General features: G+C 40.6%; 1 protein-coding gene across 2 annotated transcripts in view; it reads left to right on the forward strand.

Moving 5' to 3' along the window:
- Positions 1-1,349: 1,349 nt before the first annotated feature.
- Ern1 (endoplasmic reticulum to nucleus signaling 1) overlaps positions 1,350-21,956 on the forward strand; it is an 86,691-nt gene continuing 66,084 nt past the window's right edge. Inside the window, exon 1 of one of the 2 annotated variants that reach the window (XM_046427735.2) lies at positions 1,350-1,528. In XM_046427735.2, coding sequence (XP_046283691.1) covers positions 1,469-1,528 — 60 coding nt within the window. In that variant the 5' untranslated portion in view covers positions 1,350-1,468. The remainder of the gene's footprint in view (positions 1,529-21,956) is intronic. The other variant, XM_046427734.2, reaches the window with a different exon arrangement.

Here is a 21,956-nt window from a genome sequence, read left to right on the forward strand (position 1 = left end):
CTCTGTTTGCATATAGACATGTCAGTGACACTTCTCAAAATGTCTCTCCTGCTTTCACAGTTGCCAAATTTGTCTCTTAAACTGATGTGTCGCTTTCTCCAGCCGGGATAGGATTAGTCTATTAGCTATGATTCAAGTTAGGGGTTGGGAATGGGGAAACTTTACAGGATTTGGGCTTCCTGTGAGCATTTCTGTCTGTTATAGTTGGGTAGGTTGACCCACGATGCACACAGATCAGCCACTTGGCCATGCCTCTGCGACTCCTTTGCAATTTTCTTCTAACATTGCTTACTTCCCCGCTCCCTCTAAATCTGAAATATCTTAAGTCTGTCATCTGAGCAAGTTAGGAAAAATAAAAAAAATTAGTACCTCTTCCTGCTTTCCTAAGATTTGTACTTCAAATCTTATTACAAGTAATATGTCCTTCTCAGTGGAAGGCAGCTTGGGACCTAGTGACCAAGCAGCTGCTGGGCGCTTTAATTCTGATTAATAGCCCACAACCCTCAACTAGACTGGCAGGAGTCCTCAACCCACACACTCCGGGCAATGAGCTGTGACACAAATCATCTCAAGTTTCATGAGGTCAAGCTTCACAAGGTTACGTATACAAACGTCCCATTAACCAACACACAAGACTCAAGTATCCCAAATAGTTTTCTTCCTATAATTTTTAGTGAATGACTTGGCCATGGTTCATTCCAAAGGGAACTGATGGCTGCTGGACTCAATTTGAGGGGAATTCCTGAGGGTAAAGAAAGGGAAGAAAGAAAGAAAGCCCCAATAAATGGGCCTTTTTCGGCTGGATGGGGCACAGCAGGAGGGCCTCTGCAGTGAACTGTGCGACTGTAGGTAGGGCAGAAGCGGTGCTTGCTGGAATCCCCCGCCAGCAATTCTTCCACAACAGCGGGAAGACCAAGGGTAGGCTTCTGGGTACACTGGACGGCCGGTGTCCCGGGCTTTCCCCTGATTAGATCTGACGCCGCGGGTCCCGAGGCAGGGTTAGCGGGGTCGCCTGGAGGACTGGGCACTGTCCTTCAGACAAGCTTCTCGCCTCAATAGCCGGCCCTCCTAACGCCGGACGCCAAGAGTCGGTCCTTCTCATCAGCAGCGGTGGCCCAAAGGACCAGAGCCCTCCAGAATCTCGCTCCGCCCTCAGCCCCGCCTTTCGGTTTAGCCACGCCCAGACCCCGCCCCAGCCTACATTCGACCCGCCCCTCCGGGCAGCGGGCCCGCCCCTGGTTAGGCCCCGCCCAGGCCCCGCCCCTCGAGCTCGCCCCGACCGGAAGAAGTGGCGGCACCCGGCGCTTATAGGGCCCGGAATGGGGGTGCCGCCGCCGCCTAGTCAGCTCTGCGTCCGCTGTGGCTCGGCCGCTGCCGCGCTGTCGTCGCGGCGCCCCCGCCCAGTCCTCCGTCCGCACCGCCCCTGGAGCCGGCCGGCCGGGCCCGGAGCCAGGGCCCAGTCCCCGACATGCCGGCCTGGCGGCTGTTGGTGCTGCTGCTGCTGGCGCTGCTGTTGCCCGGCTCCAGGGTAAGTGACCAGGGATGGCGGGATGGGGACAGCCCGCGGCGAACCGGGCTGTGACCGGGGGAGGGTCGCGCGGTCTCTGGGGCTGGAATCCGAGCCGGGGTACGGCGGTGGCCTGAGGCCGTGCGCCCAGCAGAGTCGTGGACCGGGCGTGGGAGGCGGCACCGGGCCGCGAGCGCCTTCCCGGCCGGAGTCGTGGCCGGCAGTGGCCACGCTGAGGAGTCCGCCACCCGAGGGGCCTCAGGGGCCAGCGCGGCTGTCAGTGGCAGCGGCTCGCGGGGCCGGGTGGGCTGGTGTGAACTTCTTGCAGTCTCCCGCAGGGGGCTGCCCACCTGCCGGACCCTCCCCACAGGTGGGCGACGGCTCTGCCTGGCGATAGCCGCGGAAGGACGGAAAGGGCCCTGTAATCGAGGGGAAGGGGATGACTTGAGTTTCGAATCCTTGTTTGAACTTTTTAAAAATGCGACTTTGGGAAGCGAATGCAGCAAGCGAATGGGGAAGCATTTTTACCCAAGGGCTGGATTCTGCTTACCTGCCCTTCAGGTTTCTTAGTGTTCGGAGGTAGGAGGCTTCCTTTTGTGCGCCAAGGCTTCATTAAGCAATTTAAGCTGTGGGAATTGGACTCTTTTACGATCCCCCCATGGGCCAGAGGTGAAGCCACTTCAAAAGTTTGTATACCAAAAACTGTCTCCTCACGTGAGAGCACTGTGGGTTCATCAGAAAGGTCCTCTCATTTTTTTTTTTTCTGGAGAAGAATGACAGGGCCCAAGTTTATGTTTATTTAATTATTTACGACCTTCACTTAGGCTGTGGACATGGGCACCGTGACCGAGGAGGACATTTTGTGGGTAGAGTTGGTTTTATATCTTCTGGTTGGAAGAAGTGAGTGCCTTTTAGAAAACGTATTGTTCAGGATGTGGGTATGGCACATTTGTACAGGTTCTGTTTAATGACCTCTTTGAAGGTACCGTGTTCCTTTTAATATGGCATATCATGTACCAGGTGTCCAGATGGAGAATTGACTTGTGTCGCCCTGAGGGCCAGCCAGGGTGAACTCTTTGAACTCTCATGCATTTTAGGTAAATAATTGTCTGTGCTCTTGGAGTAACAAGAATTTGGAAACTGCCCAAGTAATAAATAAGGTCACCTTTTTCAAATTCAGGTTTCTTTAAAAGGAAAATTGGTAAACACTTTCTTCTTGATAAAACTTTGATAAGTTAAGGGTTTTTTTTAATAATTAGAAAAACCCACTTTCACAACTCAGAGCTAGGGTCAGGGTTTGAACTTGAACACTGCACCTTGAGTTGGCAGATTATTGTTCACAAATAGAGTACAAACAGTGATCAAACATGTAACGTGGAAATCGATCATCTCATATTGCCAGGACCCAGGTGTATGTAGTTTCTTTTCCCACATCTTTGCATTTGCTATTTTTTTCTAGATTGTAGTGTTTTAGTTATGGAGTGATTTAAGATTAAGGTGCCACTAATAACTATTTAGCTTTAGTCAGGGCTACAGTTTCAGTTCATGTAAATATTTCCAAATTGTATTTAGAAATCCAAACTTCTCAGGGTTCATGGTAAAATATTTCAGGCCCTTATCAAAAGGTTATGTTTCACTGTTACTGCTTGGTGAAAAAGGTCAGGATGTCACTCCCAGAATTTTATTGCAGTAAAAATTTTGACCCCTCAAATGTAGTATTAAAATTCTAAGTGAAATTTCTAGGAGGTTGTACTTAAACTAGGTAGTAGTCATGTTGTACAGAACACAGTGGCTCTAAAAACAAACCTGAGTTTTAACTGGTCACTTGCTTGCTGTGCCCTCAGGTAAGTTATTTTACTTTTTAGGAATTCAGTTTCTTGATTTATGAAATAATCATAGCTAATGTGTGAAAGAAGGCGCCTTGTACCTAGTAGATAATAAATGTCCATTCTCTTTCTTTCCCTATCACATATATATATACATACACTGGGGATCGAAAGCAGGAGTGGTTTACCACTGAGCTATATCCCCAGCCCTTTTTATCTTTTATTTTGAGATAGGGCCTCACTTAATTGCTGAGGCTGCCCTCGAACTTCCAATTCTCTTGTCTCAGCCTCCCAAGTCATTGGGATTACAAGTGTGCACCATCATGCCCTATTGAAGTCATCACTTTTTGATGTTATGCTATAGCTCTGCAGGAAAGATTTTTAAAATATTTCTTTTTGATTGATGAAGTAACTAATATATTGGAAGCAATACTGCCTGTGATTTTTCTTTCAGTGTATGTCTAATTGAGCCAGCATTAATTAATTATTGGTTGAGACTCAAGGTTATCAGATCCCAAATTGCAACAATGTTGGTATTATTAAGCACTTGAGACTGTCTTTTTTAACCCCCTTTCTTCCTAGATCCTTATCTCGTACCTGGTGTTGGTAGTGTCACATCATCACTGTCATAGTTCTCATTTTATGGTGTTTAGGTGCCATTTTTCTTAATTACTAAAAAGATTGGTAACATGTGAAGCCAAATATTTTCTAGTTAAAATATATCAAATTTATTTAGCTTTTAGGTTTTGAGATGGGGTAAAAGAAGTCAGAGAACTAAGGACCTGTACACAGAAGCACAGGATGAGTCTTAACTAGAAATGTCCTTGCTTATCATTTATTCTGATAGCTATCGTCTGCATGAATTATCCTAATAGGCAGGACTGAGCTATTTATACTGTGGCCATGAGTAGAATGTTCCATTAGTTTAATTAGTTTATGTTATTAGGACTGTGGATCATGAAATTAAACTGTAGTTGTGTACACTCATTTGCTCAGCCTCTCATCTTTCTGCCAGAGTATAGCTTTTCAGAGCACAAGAGAAATTGTGTCTGAGAGTTACTCTTAAGAAAGTTTGATGATAAACCATATTCCTGAATATAAATCCAGTGAGCTACATAAAGATTTCTTCACGTTGCCTGGATAGAATAGTAGCGCCTAGGGGCTGGGGATGTGGCTCAAGCGGTAGCGTGCTTGCCTGGCATGCGTGCGGCCCGGGTTCGATCCTCAGCACCACATACAAACAAAGATGTTGTGCCTGCCGAAAACTTAAAAATAAATTAAAAAAAAAAAAAAAAAAAAAAAGAAAAGTAGCGCCTATGTGGGCTAGGGAGTGTGGTTATTTGCTTGCCTTGGGTTTTTTATTCCATTTTTTCAGGATGAAGAATCATTGGATAATTTATGTTATTTTCATTGGAATCCTCTTTGGTTTTAAGATCCAAAGTAATCTGTATATCCAATATTTTGATTGTTTTATAATGATCAAACATTCTCCTTAAAGAAATGATATAGAGGAGAAAAGCCTAATGTACCTTTTTAATGGATTCATTTTTGTTGTTATTGTTGTTGTTATTCTAATTAGTTATACATGACAGCAGAATGCACTTTGATTCATTGTACACAAATGGAGTACAACTTTTCATTTCTCTGGTTGTACACAACGTAAAGTCATACCATTCGTGCAGTCATACATGTACCTAGGGTAATGATGACCTTCTCATATGGATTCAGTTTTTATTATTTTCAAATAACTTAGGGGCCTGTAACCTAGCAATATGATTAGAGTATGATGCTGGCTTAAAAAAAATAGGGATGATGAATCATAGTCTGTGAATAATAAACATGCTGGTTGGATATATTTCCCAGAAGCTGGGAATTGTTTCCTATCTTTATCTTTTCCATATTCTATGTTTGGCATTAGACTTCCCTACCTCAGAGTAACCCAGCACTGAGATATTCAAATGAGTACACAGACCAGATATAGACTGGGAAAAGTAGAACTTCAATAATAATCAGGGCTGGGGATGTGGCGAAGTGATAGAGTGCTTGCCCAGCATGAGCAAGGCCCTGAGTTCTAGCACCACACGCACAATTATAATAATAATCATGAGGTCATTGGTTACATTTCCTTTTTAAAACTTTTAAGTTAGTTTTAGGCTCTGTATCATTATTATCTGTGATCTTTGTTCACATACAAATAAAAGTATGTGTTTTCTCTCGCTCTCTCTCTTTTTTTTTTTTTTTTGTTGTTTCAGAATGTTTCCTATAACATTCTGGAATTAGGTCATACATTTGTAGCTTTGGTAGCACCTTTGTAAATCATCATCAGTGTAAAAGCATTTGAGCTTCTGTGCCCAGCCACAGGTTGGCGAATGGGATCCTAACTGATTGGGATTGATGTGGTAATAAACCATGATGCTTTGCCTAGCATTTGCCCTGCTGGGGTCATAAGGATTGTTAACAGTTTTCCACTATTATAAAGAAAGTTGTACTTCCTTTTTATTTTCAAAAAATTTTGTATGTTTGGTGTTTTCTTTATGATAACATGGGAAGATTTTTAAAAAATCTTTCAAAGTAATCATATTCATTGTAGAAAAGTCAGAAAGGATGGATAAGCCTACATTAAACAAAACAAAAACCCTCCTAGAGTTCTATTACCCAAACATGGCCTCTGTTAATATTTTCAACAACTTTATGGAGACATTGTTCAACTGTCATCACAATTCACTCATTTAAAATGTTTCAATCAGTGGCTTTTTGAATACATTCACAGAATTGTACAGCCATCACCACAATCTGTTTTAGAACATTGTCATCATCCCAGAAATTCTGCCCAGTAGCTCCCAATCCTCTTTCCCCCTCAGATCTCCTATTCTCTGGTAAGCACTAAACTACTTCTTTCTGTCTCTCTATATTAACCTGTTGTGGACATTTCATATGAATGGAATCATACAATATGTGGTCTTGTATAATGACTTTCATCTAGCATCAGGTTCTTAAGGCTCATCCATGTTGTAGCATGTGCCAGTACTTAATTCCTTTTTTTTTTTTAAGTTTACTGTTTTTATCATTTTTTTTAACCTCTGTTTTATTTATTTATTTTTAAGTGGTCCTGAGGATCAAACCCAGTGCCTCACACATGCTCTACCACTGAGCTACAACCCTAGCCCCACTTACTTCCTTTTTATTGCTGAATAATATTTCATTATAGGAATATGCCACATTTTGTTAAGTCCATTATCAGTTGGTGGACATTTGGGTTATTTCTACTTTTTAGCTGTTATAGATAATGCTTCTATACACTTTTATGTACAAGTTTGTTGTTGTTTTGTTTATCCTGGGGATTAAACTCAGTGGTGCTTTACCACTGAGCTAAGGCTTAGGGCCTCATTAAATTGCTGAGGCTGGCCTTGAATTTGGGATCCTCCTGCCTCAGCCTCCCAAGTCACTGGGATTACAAGTGTGTGTCATTGCACCTAGTTATGTACAAGTTTTTGAATTCACATACATTTTTACTTTCCTTGGAGTGAAATTACTGGGTCAATACCTAGGATGGGATTGCTGGGTCATATGGTAAATTCATGTTTAATCTTTTAAGGAACTTTCAGACTCTTTTCAAAAAGCAGCTGTGGTGGGGTTGGGGCTGTGGCTCAGTGGTAGAACACTTGCCTGGCATGTGTAAGGCACTGGGTTCAATCCTCAGCACCACATAAAAATAAATAAATAAAATAAAGGTATAGTGTCCATCTACAACTAAAAATATTTAGGAAAAAAAAAGCAGCTGTGCTGTTTTACAGAGTTTCAATGTTTGGTATCCTCGCTTATTATTGTCTTTTTTTAATTGTAACTATCCTAGTGAGTATAAAATGGTACTCCTTATGTTTTTTTCCTTTAATATCAGTACTGTGAATTGAACCCAAGAGCATTGTACCACTGAGCTACATTCCCAGCCCTTTTTATTTTTTATCATATGATACTATCTTGCTAAGTTACCCAATGGCCTCAAACTTGAAATCCTTCTACCCCAGCCTCTGGAGTAGCTAGTATAAAAGGCCTGTGCCACTGTGCCCAGCTCATTATGGTTTTGCTTTGCATTTACCTGATGGCTAATTTACTAACATCTTAATATATTTGCTTCTAGACAGTTTTTTTTTTCCTGTGCACATGTCTATATAGATAATTTTGTCTTCCCCAAACTGAAACAGATCTTTCTTTGTCAGTAATTTTAACTCTGCAACATCATTCTTACTGACTGCATAGAACTTCTCTGAATGGATGTATCATAATGTGACTTCAACCATTTAGATATTGAGACTTTTTAATTTTCAGAATTATAAACAATGTGATGGACCTCTTCCTTGTTGCTAAACTCTTGAATGCATATTAACTACTTAATTATTTGCTTGAAATAAATCCCTTGAGCTGAAATTTGTTGTTTGTGTGTACTGTTTTACAGCCTTCTGGAAACTCTTAAGGAATGTTGGATGTTTTAAAAAGCAAAAAAAAAAAAAACAAAAAAAAAAAAACCTAACCTTAAATTGATTTTATGTAGCTACTTCATTATTATTTTTTGTGGTACTAAGGATTAAATCTACTTGCACTTTACCTCTAAGCCATATCTCTAGCCCTTTTTATTTATTAATTAATTTTAATTTTGAGACAGTAATCTCTGGGACTACAGGCACGTGCCACTATATCCAGTATGATAGCCATTTTAAAAGTATGCTCTTAGCTGAGCATGGTGGTGCACACCTGTAATCCCAGCAGTTCTTGAGGCTGAGGCAGAAGGATCAAAGCCAGCCTCAGCAATTTAGCAAGGTCCTAAGCAATCAGTGAGACCCTGTCTCTAAATAAAATACAAAAAAGGGCTGGGAATGTGGCTCAATAATTAATCCCCCCGGGGTTTCAATCTCCAGTACTAATAAGCTTTTTTTTTTTTTTTCCTTTTAGCACTGTGGATGTTAAGTTGGATGAAAATGGAATTTTTAGATTTTGTTTATAGATTTTATATATGTGTATGAATGGTACTGAATATGGAACACAGGGCCTCTTGCATGCTGTACAAGCTGTCTACCACTGAGCTACATCAGCTGCCCTTTCTCGTTCTCTTTCCACATTGCAGTTTTTATTTTTTTATTTTTTTTGTTTTTTGTTTTTATTTTTTTTTATTTTAAATTTTTTATTGTTGGCTGTTCAAAACATTACATAGTTCTTGATATATCATATTTCACAATTTGATTCAAGTGGGTTATGAGCTCTCATTTTTACCCCATATACAGATTGCAGAATCACATCAGTTACACATCCATTGATTTACATATTGCCATACTAGTGTCTGTTGTATTCTGCTGCCTTTCCTATCCTCTACTATCCCCCCTCCCCTCCCCTCCCCTCCCCTCCCCTCTTCTCTCTCTGCTCCCTCTACTGACATTCGTTTGTCCCCCTTATATTATTTTTCCCCCTTCCCCTCAGAGTTATACAAAAGTACATACAAGAGGAAGTGAGGGGAAGGGGAAAAATAACACATTGCAGTTTTTAAAATTTAATTTTTTAAAGATGTATCATGCTTTTTTTTTAATTGTAGATGGACACAATATCTTTATTTTTTTTAAATTTATTTTTATGTGGTGCTGAGGTTCCAACCCAGTGCCTCACATGTGCTAGGCAAGTGCTCTACCACTGAGCTACAACCCTAGCCCTTTAATTTTATTTTGAGACAGGGTTTCACTAAGTTACCCAGATTGGCCTTGAACTTGTGATCTTTCTGCCTTAACTTCCCAAGTAGCTGGGATTACATTCATGAGCCACTGTGCCTGCCTAGATTTTGTTTATATTTTAAAGGTATCTATAACCATAGCAATCTCTGGATGACATCCTATATAACTAAGAGATTTTGAGAATTTCTTTTTTTTCATCCTGGTGTGTTAAATAGCTTGTTTACAGCATCCTTTGGTATGCAGTGGTTTCATAATCTGAAACCAATCACTTTCTAGCAGATGTGGCCCCCATAAGCACCCTGAAATACTTTGGGGGTAATTCTGTTACTTTGGTTTTGAGGGCAGCCTATCTCCTACAGATAAGATTGTTTGTATGCAGGGTTATGAAGCCATTGAAAGTTTTGCCTCAAGACTGTTTACAAATCAAGAGTTGATGCATTGATTGTTCCTTTGGAGGCTGCTGTTCTTAAAACTGTGGCTTGTCCATACAACCGTTTTTTTCCCTAGGAAGATAAAAAGTACCACTTGATGAAAGTCATCCCTTTTGTTGTTTCTTGTTTGTTTGTTTTGCTTTTCCCGCAAACATACCTGAATTATTCATCCAAAACAATGTGTCACTTTCAAAATAATCACCCCTTTGGGGTCAGCTTACATGTTATACAAATTATCTTTTTAAGACTTTGCGTTGTATCATTTGATAACTTATCTAACCCACTTATTAATCCAACTTTAAAGGAACCTTTAAAAATCATATTTACTCTTAAGCCCATTATCCTTACACAACTTAAAATATTTCCCAATTCCTTCCAGTGTTTGTTTAATACAATTTTTACATGAGACATACTGGAACTTTTTTTTATTATTATTTAGTTTGACCACACAGTGCATTGAGGAGACTTGAATTTGATTTTTATTTGTTTGTTAAAATGAAATCCATCCTCAACTGAGCAGGAGTTTATACCACTTAGGGGATTCAAATATAAATATAATATATATAAATATCTTTTAATTGTAAATGGACACAATACTTTTATTTTATTTTTATGTGGTGCTAAGGATCAAACCCAGTGCCCCACATTTGTGAGGTGAGTACCCTACTACTGAGCTACAACCCCAGCCACTCAAAAGTATATTCTTTGAAGGGAGATTCTAAAAAATTCCAGAAATAGTAGCTTATGTGTATAAACCTACAGTCTCCTGGGTGCACTGGAATCAGAATATATTAGACTGCTAGATGGGATCTTAGATATCTGGTTTATTGAGTCTCAAGGTGCACACAAGGCCTATGGCATATATCCCTCGGTGACAGGGATATGCTGTTTTCTTTAGCACGTGGATTTTAAGTTGAGTGTAAATGGAATTTTTAGATTTTTAAAATATCTTTTGTATGGGGCTGGGGTTGTAGCTCAGTGGTAGAGTGCTTGCCTAGCACACGTGAGGCCCTGAGTTCAATCCTCAGCACCACATAAAACTGAAATAAAGATATTGTGTCCACCTACAACTAAAAAATAAATACTTTAAAAAATATCTTCTGTATATGTGCATGTGTGCATGCATAGTAGAGCCTTGGAGAGTGGAGTTTAGGGAACATACTACCTCCTCTTAGCCATGACCCTTCCCTCCCAAGTTGAAACCCTAGCTATCTAGAGCAAACATAGGAGGAAGCCAAGGCCACAGAGGGCTGTGACCTGTCCAAGGTCATATACATGAGTGGCAGAACAAACTTTGAAACTAATTCTCCTGCCCCTCACCAGAGAGCAGCCCCTGCAGAACTTAGGTTCTGGTGCATTCGTTAGGACAAATCAGTCTAGCTCCCCCAGTTGCAGCCTGAGGAGCAGGCACAGGGGGTTGCCCTGAGGCTTGGGGGCTAGAGAAGTACATCCAGTAGGCTGACTTGTACTACTTGTAGATTTGTGGAAAGGGCTTAGATAGAGCTATTCCTTCTACTGCTTATTACAGTGGTGCAAAGATGCAGCTTTGAAACAGAAATGCTGCCTTTACCTGAGAAGCTCCTTGAGGGAGGTGGACCATTTTTAGTGTTCTGGAGCCAGCTCTGGAGATGGAGAGTAAGAGGCCACTAAGCCCAATTCACAGCTTAAACTTTTTTTTTCCATTTGGGGGGGTTTAATAATATCCAAGCAGGTGTGCTTTTCAGTAACATCTCATCCGGTATTACGATTGAAATAGCAAAACTGAAAGTTCATGTCTTAGAAGCCTTTAACCAAAGTTGCTCACAGTCTTCACCCTGAAATCCTGAAAAGATCAAATTTGTAATCATCAGGCTGGTTCTGGACATTTTCCTTTGCAGAAGCCCCCACCTTCTAAGCAGTTCTGATACCAGAAGTAGACCTGTGATGATGAGAGAATCACAATGACCACAGCCACGTGATCACTGGGCCACAGTGGATGGACTCAACTTAGCTTCCACAGGTCTCCCAATGAGAGAGTATTGAGGCAGGGAGGAGGGGACCAGAAATGTGCCCTGGAGGGGTGTGTATGTGTGTGTCTGACTTAACTTGCTGGTCTGAGCTAGAGAGAGGAGGGACCTGCCTTGCTTATCTTTTTATCCCCTGTGGTATTTAGGCTGGTTGTTGGCTAGCCCTCTGTAGTGGGAACTCAGCAAATATTGAATTGCTCTTTGGGACTCATTATGACCAACAAAATAAGGAATTGTTTTATCATCAAATGAGTGAGTTTTGGATTTTTCAGGGCAGAATAGGGGTAGATGCTGCTTTAGTTGTTTATAGTCATATTTGTTTTTTCACAGAATTAGGGATTGTACTCAGGGACACTGTAACCACTTGAGCTATACCCTTCTCTGCCCCCCAGCCCCCGCGCCCTTTTTTTGAGACTTGTTAAGTTGCCCAGGCCTCAAACTCGCAGTTCTCCTGCCTTAGCCTCCCTGGGTTGCTGGGATTATAGGTGTGTGTCACCCCTCCTGGCTGTATTCTGTATTTTTAATGGGGTCTCATAAGTAGTATATGTTTCTACAGAATTTGGGAGGCTTCCAGGATTCTTGCTTGGGTGGACACAACCCGTGATAGCTTCTTGATGAGTTCTTCATATCAGTAATGAGATTAATTTTTTCATTTCCAGACCCCATGAGATAAATGGTTTGTTATTATTCCATGTCTGTTTCATTTTTCACTTGGCAAGATGTTTCACTGTTAAAAAATGAACCTTGATCCAGGGTCATCCTCTTATGTATTAAACATGGTTTCCTTAGTTAATAGACTAATTTATAATTCTAATTCAAAACCATCTCATTCTCCAGTGGATTATTTTCCCCCCTTCTATTTCAAATGAGGGAATAATTGTTGGTGTAGGCCTTGGGAATGTTTGTCATGGAAACCAATTTTTTTCATTCATTTTTGAACAGCTGTCAGCTCCCCAGAACCTGACATTGTTATTGATCTCCGGTTGAGTCAGAGGAGTAAATCAGATATCTTTTCTCTTAAAGCCAATGACCCGTGACTCCTGGGGCCTGTAGGTGTGACAGAGACATCTACACAGAAGGCCATAGCTGCACTTAGGCGTGTTAGTCAAGGCAATGCTTCCCAGCCCTGACTCAAATTAGTCACCTGGGAAGCTTTTAAAAATCCTATGCCCAGACCATCCTAGGTGAAGGAAATCTGAATCAAAGGGAGTGGAGCCTGGCATAGTTTTACACCCTAGGTGACTCAAAGGTGCAACCACGTTGAAGCCTTCAGGTAATTCCTGTACTTTACCTGGACAGAGCAATACCATGCTGTTTTTGTTACTATAGCTTTGAAGTATCGTTTAAGGTCTAGTATTGTGATGCCTCCTGTTTTACTCTTCTTGTTTCTATGTGTGCTTAGTAATATCAGAGTGCTGAACAGAGCAGAGGCAGTGTTGGCTCATTTTATATAAAGGGTAGGATTGTAAGATTTTGCTAGTTGGTGGTGAACAAGAAATAGAGAATCTAGTATTATGTTTTTTCTTCCATACTGTATTGCTCAACTTCTAAAGAGCAGGTAGTGCTTTTTAGAAGCATTTTTTCCTTGGATATTTTTGAGTATAAACTGTTAAAATCGCTTTTGACAGCTTTAGTTGATAGCTGGCCTTATATTAAAATATACTTAGTTATTGAATACAAGAAGTTTAAAGGTTTATTAAAAGTTACCCAGCACTGAAGCTGATTTATTGTTTCTGCCTTTTCCATATATGAAGAGACCTGAGAATCAAAACAATACTGCTCTCCAGGTTCTGTCACAGTACCCTGTCAGGTAAAATCACCCTTGTGGTTTTAAAAGAGCTTCTGTAGCAAGAATGAAATAGCTAAGCGAGTAGACAAAAGAAATTTATGGAAGGAGTGAGTGAGACAGTTAAAGCACAAGAAGGAAGCATGTGAACAAAAAGGAACTTTCCTAGAAATCAATATACCAAAGACATAGGTGCATTCCCATGTTTACTACAGCACGGTTCACAATAGCAAAGATGTGGAATCAAACCTAGTGTCCAACAACACACATATTGATCAAGAAAATGTGGTATATATACACAATGGAATTTATTTAACTATGAAGAAGAATGAAATTCTGTCACTTGCAATAACATGGATGGTATTGGAGGGCATTTATGCTAAATGAAATAAGCCAGGCACAGAAAGACAGATATCTCATGTTCTCATTCATGTGTGAAAGCTAAAAAAAATTGATCTGTTAGAGAGTAAAATTGTTGTTACCAGAGCCTGGGCAAGGAAGAGATGAGGGGAATATATAGAGAGGTACATGATTAGGTACAAAAATATAATTAGATCAGAGAAAAGAGCTTTTGTAGCATATGGTAGGGTGACTACAGTTAACAGCAATATGTCCTAGATTTCAAAATAGCTAAAAAAAGATTTTGAATGTTCTTAACACAAAGAAATGATACTTGAGATGATGGATGTGCTAATTACCTTTATCTGATTGTTATACTATATATATAATTAAAATAACACATTGTATGTACATAAATGCATATAATTATTATGCTTCTAAAAAAATTTTAAAAAGGAACTTTGCTTCCACAGTTTAGCTATTGTGAATTGAGCTGCTATAAACATTGATGTGGCTGTTACTATATATGCTGATTTTAAGTCCTTTGGGTATAGACTGAGGAGTGGGATAGCTAGGTCAAATGGTGGTTCCATTTCAAGTTTTCTAAGAAATTTCCATACTGCTTTCCAGATTGGTTGCACCAATTTGCAGTCCCACTAGCAATGTATGAGTGTGCCTTTTCCCCTCATCCTCACCAACGTTTATTGTTGTCTGTATTCTTGATAACTGCCATTCTGACTGAAGTGAGATGAAATCTTAGTTTTGATTTGCATTGTTCTAATTACTAGAGATGTTGAATATTTAAAAAAATTTTTTAAAAAAATATTTATTTATTTATTTTTAGTTTTCATCAGACACAACATCTTTGTTTGTATGTGGTGCTGAGGATCCAACCCGGGCCGCACACATGCCAGGCGAGTGCGCTACCGCTTGAGCCACATCCCCAGCCCCGAATATTTTGTATATATTTGTTGATTGAATGTATATCTTCTTCTGTTAAGCTCCTTATTATTGATTGGGTTGTTTGTTTTTTCAGTGTTAAGTTTTTTTGAGTTCTTTGAATATCCTGGAGATTAGTGCTCTATCTGATGTGTGTGTAGCAAAAATTTACTACCAAAATGTAGGCTCTCTGTTCACCTCATTGATTGTTTCTTTTGCTGAGAAGAAGCTTTTTAGTTGGAATCTATCCCATTTATTAATTCTTGATTTTATTTCTTGCACTTTAGGAGTCTTGTTAAGGAAGTTGGACCCTAATCCAACACAATAAATATTTGGGCCTACTTTTTCCTCTGCTAGTCGCAGGGTCCCTGGATTAATTCCTAGGTTCTTGATCCACTTTGAGTTGAGTTTTGTCCATGGTGAGAGATAGGGGTTTATTTTCATCTTGCCTCACATGGATTTCCAATTCTACCAGCACCATTTGTTGAAGAGGCTGTCTTTCTCCAATGTATGTTTTTGGTGCCTTTGTCTAATATGAGACAACTGTATTTATGGGGGTTTGTCTTTGTGTTTTCTATTTTGTACCATTGGTCTAAAAGTCTATTTTGGTGTCAATACCATGCTGTTTTTGTTACTATAGCTTTGAAGTATCGATTAAGGTCTGGTATTGTGATGCCTCCTGTTTTACTCTTCTTGTCAAGGATTGCTTTGGCTATTTTGGGTCTCTTATTTTTCCAAATGAATTTCTTGATTGGTTTTTCTATTTCTATAAAGAATGATGTTGGGATTTTAATTGGAATTGCATTTAATCTGTATAGTGCTTTGGGTAGTATGGCCATTTTGATAATATTAATTTTGCCTATCTGAGAGCATAGGAGATCTTCAATAGATGAATGGATAAAGAAACTGTGGTATATATACACAATGGAATATTACTCAGCATTAAAAGAGAATAAAATCATGGCATTTGCAGGTAAATGGATAGAGTTGGAGAATACCATGCTAAGTGAAATAAGCCAATCCCAAAAAACCAAAGGCTGAATGTTCTCTCTGATAAGTAAATGCTGATCTAAAATGGGGAGTGGGGAGGATATGGGAAAAATGGAGGAACTTTGATTGGGCAAAGGAGGGAGTGTGGGGAGGGTGCATGGGGAAAGATGGTAGAATGAGATGAACATCATTACCCTAGGTACATGTAAGACTTCACATAGGGTGTGACCCTACATCACGTACAACCAGAGAAATGGAAAGTTGTGCTGCATTTGTGTACAATGAATCAAAATGAATTTTGCTGACATATATACCTAATTTAAGTAAATAAATAAACAAACAAATTGAAAAAAAAAAAGGAACTTTGCTACCAGGATGTGCATGGATGGTAAGTGGTAGGAAGCTAAGTTGGTGCCAGGCCTTCTCCTTTTCAGGGGAGAGCTAGAAGGTGGATGCACCACCTGGATGACAGCTGCTCCAAACAGTTTCTGTCCTGGGACAGAGCTGACAGGGCTGACTGCGAAAGTGGAAAATGACCAATTGGTTGTTTTAAGTAATTGGACTAATCTTGATTGCTACCCAAAGAATCCTATTTTTGGATTAACAATAAGAGGAAACTCATTCCTAAGTATCACGTTGACTTGGTAAATCAAATCTAAAGCAGTGTTAGTAGAATTGAAGGTCACTCTTAAAACATGCTTGGAACCGGCTAGATGTCTATATAGACTCCCACGTGGGATGATTTCTGGTTGAACTTTATGGAAAAGAAGTCCCAGCTGGCAGATCTAGTTCTTCACCCCTTCAGTAGGCAGGTTGGCATGGTTGACTGTTTTAGCAGTTTTAAAATGTAATTTATGGCAGTCACTGGTTTCCATACACATTTTGACCCACACAGTGACAATGTATTCTCCCAGTGATGGGGAGTGGGAGGTGAGGGTTCTCTATTAGCTAGCTATGAGACTTTGGGCAATGAACCACCCCTGCCCCATGTGTAAAGCAAGGCAATGGAACCAGAAAAATCTCTTTGGTGGGCCCATTTCCAAATGTCTTCTTAAATTAGAGACACCAGTTACATTAAAATGAACAGTCGCAAGCCACCTTCTTTTTGGCCCAATGTCACATTCTCACCTAGGGAAATGGAAGATGGGAGGGCTGCTTTGTTTTGACCTCTTTGTTTTGACCCAAGCTCCTGAATGTGGTGAACTTCATCTCTTTATTCCATCTGTTTGTCCATTTGTTTATTCACTGATTTTTTTGTTGTTGTTGTTGTTGTCCCTGGTTGGGCACAAACTCACCAATATTTGAAAGTATGTTGTTCAGTCAGCTTTGCATTACTGTGTGTGTGTGTATGTGTGTGGTGCTGAGGATTGAACCCAATGCCTTGTGCATGTGAGGCAAGCACTCTAACAACGAGTTATATCCCTAGCCCTGGCTTTGCATTACTTTGATCAAAAGACCCAACAAAAACAAATAGACAGCTGGTGTGGCACATGCCTGTAGTCCCAGCTAAGGCTGAGGCAGGAGGATGGTAAGTTCAAAGCCAGCCTAGCAAAACTTAGCAAGGCTCTAAGCAATTTAGTGAGACCTTGTCTCAAAATAAAAAATAAAAAGGTGGGGGGGGCTGAGGCTGTGGCTCAGTGGTAGAGCGCTCGCCTAGCATGTGTGAGGCACTGGGTTCGATCCTCAGCACCACATATAAATAAAATAAAGGTTTCATACATATAAAAAATAATTAAAAAAATAAAAAGGGCTAGGGATGTGTCTCAGTAATTAAGCACCTCTAGGGTCAATTCCTGGTACCAAAGGCGGGGGGGGGGGGCAGGAAGGGAGGGAGGGAGGGAGGGAGGAAGGAAGGAATAAAAGAGGAAAAACTTTTTTGGCTCACAGTTTCAGAGGTTCAGTTGATGGCTCTGGGCCCAAGATGAGACAGAATCATGGAGGAAAGGCGTGGTGGAGGAAAGCAGCTCAGGACATGACAGCCAGGAAGTAGAGAGAGTACTCCACTCACCAAGGACAAAAAATAAACCCCAAAGGCACACCCCCAGTGATCTAACCTCTTCCAGTCACACCCTACTTGCCTACAGTTACCACCAGTTAATCTGTGTCAGTGGTTTAATCCATCCACACATAAGTTAGACCTCTGAAAAGTCTTGCATTTTCTCACACATGAGCTTTTGGGAGACACCTCATATCTAAACCATAACACACATATTATGTGCCAAGCACTGATACACATTAATGAACTAAAACACTGTCACCCCAGCCCTCACGACACTTATATCTACGTGGTGGAGACAGGCAAGGAATAATAACATGTAAATATATAAATTATAAAGAATGTGAGAAATTTTTGTGGGAGGGATGGGGGGGGCACAAAAAACATAGAACAAGAGAGATGGGGCGTGGCAAGTCGCCACAATTGTGTAGTTTCATCAGATACAGCCCACCTGTCCTGTAAGGCTTCCAGAAATGTGGGCCTTTCCTGACCACTGTGCAGTTACAGATAAAGAGTCCTGCACTGCAGGGAGCATCGTGCCACTTAGTGTTGGGGTTAACGTACAGGTCTGCACTCTGGTTTGTTCTCCTCTAATCTTCTAGAGGACTGGTGTCAACAACTCACAAGTTGAACATCCTTGAACAAATTTGAGACATTGAGTGTGACTGTTGTCGAATTTTATAACTTGACAAGAAAACATTTAAAATTATGTCAGGGAAACCTCGGAACATCCCTCAACTCAGGGAACAGAGCCAACAACTCTTTGATTTTTATGATGGCTCTTCTCCCAAATACATGTGTGTGTGTGTGTGTATGTATTTTACATCAAACAAAATTAAATTTTTCCATTACAGAAGTATTTGTATCATTTCCAGATCAATTGAAATACTGTAAGAATATTGTAGGTCAGATTTGAGGTATCTCTGATCTAAAACATACTACTTGCTCTGAACAAGCCAGTGATTTTTATCCTGTCATTCTGGTAGGGTTCATTTTCTACTTGCCCTGGTCTGGTTTTGCAAAGAAGAAAATGGTTTCCTTTACACATAGATATTGAGAAGAAGTCTATCTATAGTTTTGGTACTCAACTGACTGGGAACCAGACCACAGTTGCTTCTGAAACAAACCCTAAGTCATCTTGATCTGATGGTTTATACTTAGAAATCTCTGGGGTTTTCTGTGCCTAGTAAAGTTCAGTCACTTATCTGATCTGTGGCTTGGAGAGGAATAGGGGTCTCCCTTTCAGTGTAGGTGATGGTGATATTAGCGTCTATAGCATGTATGTGTAGCTGAAAGTCAATCTTCTGGTCCCATATAATATTAGCTGATTTCTGTGGTATTTATTTAACCCACCCTGAACCTTAAAGTGAATCAGATTATTACTAGTATCTTGTGTTGCAACATTTTGAGATAAGTGGAGACATCATGATGTTGCAAGATCAGGATTGGGAATAACTTGTGTTCAGAAGCATCAACAACAAGACTTTTAAACTGTCTCAGTGGATTTGGGGTACGTTTTGATTGGTTTGGGCTGGAAGAATCTACAGCAAATCCTGAAGAGAGATGAAGCCAAGGTAAGTCAGGATGATTGTGCTTCAGAACTAAAAAGTTTCATCCAACTCTGTCTTCTTCACTCATAGAACCTGAAATTGATCCCTGGATAAGTCTAATGACTAGCCCAGAGCCCAAACCAGAACACACACATGTGTGCCCCACGTCACCTTCTTTCAGCTTCATCCCCCCGAACCCCCTATAAAAATCTATTAAGTATGTGCCAAGTTCATGGGGATAATTCAAGGAACTTTGGTTTTTTGAACCTGGAATTTCAAGGAGATAATCAACAGGTTTAGAGTCATGTAGACACAGGGTAGGCTGAAGAGTGAGATGGCTTGGCCAAGCAGGGTAGTGTGGCTCAGAAGCTTAGGGATTGCCCCAGGCAGGGCTTGGGGATGCTGCCAACTCAGCTGTCAGGAAACATGAAGGACCTAAAGTCTTTTTCCTTGCCTTCCACAGTTCCTCTGCTGGGTGGTCCAGCTCCTTGAAGGCAGGGGTTGTGTTGGCATTGGTGCTCCAGTGCCTCCTACATACCAGGACCCTTCTTTTATATATATATATATGTAGGATAATAGAGAGAGTCTGAGGGTGGGGTGGAAATAAGTGAACTAGCAAGAGTTAGAAACTAAAGGAGTCAGCCAGCAGGAAGACAGGCGAAGCAGGGAGTGCCTGGGCAATACTGTTAAGTTCTTCAAGTCCTTACTACCTGCTTGAGTAATGTGAGACCATGATTCAGGGACTTAACCTCATCCTATGAGGTTAGCATCCCCATGATTTCTACCTACTCAAATAACCCTGACATGACAGGAAAGAGCTGGGCATGATGGTGCACGCCTGTAATTCCATCAACTTGGGAGGCTGAGACAGGAGGATCACAAGTTCAAAGCCAGCCTCAGCAACTCAGCAAGGCCCTAAGCAACTTGGTGAGACCCTGTCTCAAAAAAATTAAAAGGGCTGGGGAATGTGGCTCAGTGATTAAGCACCCCTAGGTTCAATCCCCAGTACAAAACCAAAAAGAAGAGAGGAGAGGTTTAACACGTTGGCCTTCAGGGGGTACTTTCTGATCTTACATCAGATGATTGGCCAGACTTTCAGATAAGAAAACTACAAAAATATAAAAATAAATAAATAAATAAATAAATTGTATCAGGGTTGTCATGAAGGCTGCATTTAAACATTTCCATGAAGTTTTGGTGTGTTACCCTCATATTCAGCTATAAGCCGGTTAAGCAATATTAGTCTAAAGTAAATATTAAATTACAAGTAGGGAAGACAGCTGGGGTGCACACAAATTGTGTGAGGTTGATGTCTCCAGGCTTCACCTTAGTGGAGCTGGGGTTTTCCCTCCAGAGCCACACACCTTCCTGCCCTTTCTGTGGGCCACATAGGCAACAAATCAGACACATAAAGGAAATTCAGGTTTTGGTGGCCCACCCTGTGTTAGTGCACCCCTGGGCTTTTGCCTACTCCCCAGCCCCACCTTACCTGTTACCCCTTCTGGTTTTTTTCTCCAGCCACTCTGGTTCTTTATATCCTGAAAAACAAGAAATTATCTTTAATCTCAGGGCCTTTGCACAAGTCATGCCCTCTGCTTAGGGAATTCTTCCTTTCCTTTCCCCTTTCCTGTAGATCGTTTAAGAAAAAAAAATATTTTTTAGTTGTAGTTGGATACAATACCTTTATTTTATTTATTTATTTTTATGTGGTGCTGAGGATCTAACCCAGGGCCTTGCACTTGCTAGGCAAGTGCTCTACCGCTGAGCCCCAGCCCCAGCCCTGCTGTAGGTCTTAATTCACATGTTACTCCTTCAAGGAAACCTTTGACACTGTAATCCCACCAGCACCACCACACACATCACAAAACCAGATCATCCTCTGTTATGTTCTCATGGTTCCCTGTGGGTCGCTTTCCAAGCACTTAAAGCAGTTGGTTATTTGCATGATTATTTGACTTCTGTGGCCCCTTGTTAGATAGACAATACTCTCTATGAGGGCAGGGATCAGATCTTCTTTGCTGTGATTAGATTGTAGTGTCTCACACAGTAATAATTATAATTAATAACGATAATAACTCACTAATGTGGCACTCACTGTATTTCCAGGCACTGTTCTAAGAACATATTATTTCACTTAAATATCCCAACAACCCTTATAAGTAGATTTTATTACAATTCCCATTTTATGAATGAGAAAACTAAGGCACAAATGAGTCAGTGACTGCCCAAGGTAATCTGGCTCCAGAATCTGTCTTCTAAAAACCATGTCATATTGCCCAGGCACTATATTGAACTGAACAAATACTTGTCCAGTTGTTTAGTGTCATCGGAAAATGATGTGCCACATAAGGTTTCAAATGATTAACATACAATTCCAGAAATTAAAATGCAGTGATATTTCGTGAAAATCTTTTCAGCAGTTACATTCTTCCTTCTTAAACACCACAAGGCAAACTCTTCCAACCTTTCCTTGATCGTTCTCTCTTGTCTCTGTCAGCACTGTCTGTATACTGTTGCCCGTGAGGGTAAGGGATGAGGAGCAACTGAGATTTGAGACAGAGTGGATGATCAGGTTTTTGAGTTTTGTTTATTTTCTAATGATATCTTTGGCTACTACCAATTCTTTTATTAAGTGATCTTCCTTACTATTTATATAACTTTTACCTTTGAAATTCTTAATGTTTATTTTGCTTCCCTAGCATTTAGAGAATGTTGCTATTCTTTAGTTTCAAAAGAAAAAATGAATTTGGAAGCTTAGCCACCTTATCCCATGGTCCACATGCCCATGTAATCTACTTTCTGGACTCAGAGAAGTTGGCAGTAAGTTTGGATGACCTCCAGAGTAGGCAGAACCTGACCAGGATGGTGACAT

Source organism: Marmota monax, unplaced genomic scaffold, assembly GCF_021218885.2.
Source record: "Marmota monax isolate L192 unplaced genomic scaffold, Marmota_monax_Labrador192_F-V1.1 WCK01_AAM20220418_F8-fsc00285, whole genome shotgun sequence".
Lineage (NCBI taxonomy): Eukaryota > Metazoa > Chordata > Mammalia > Rodentia > Sciuridae > Marmota > Marmota monax.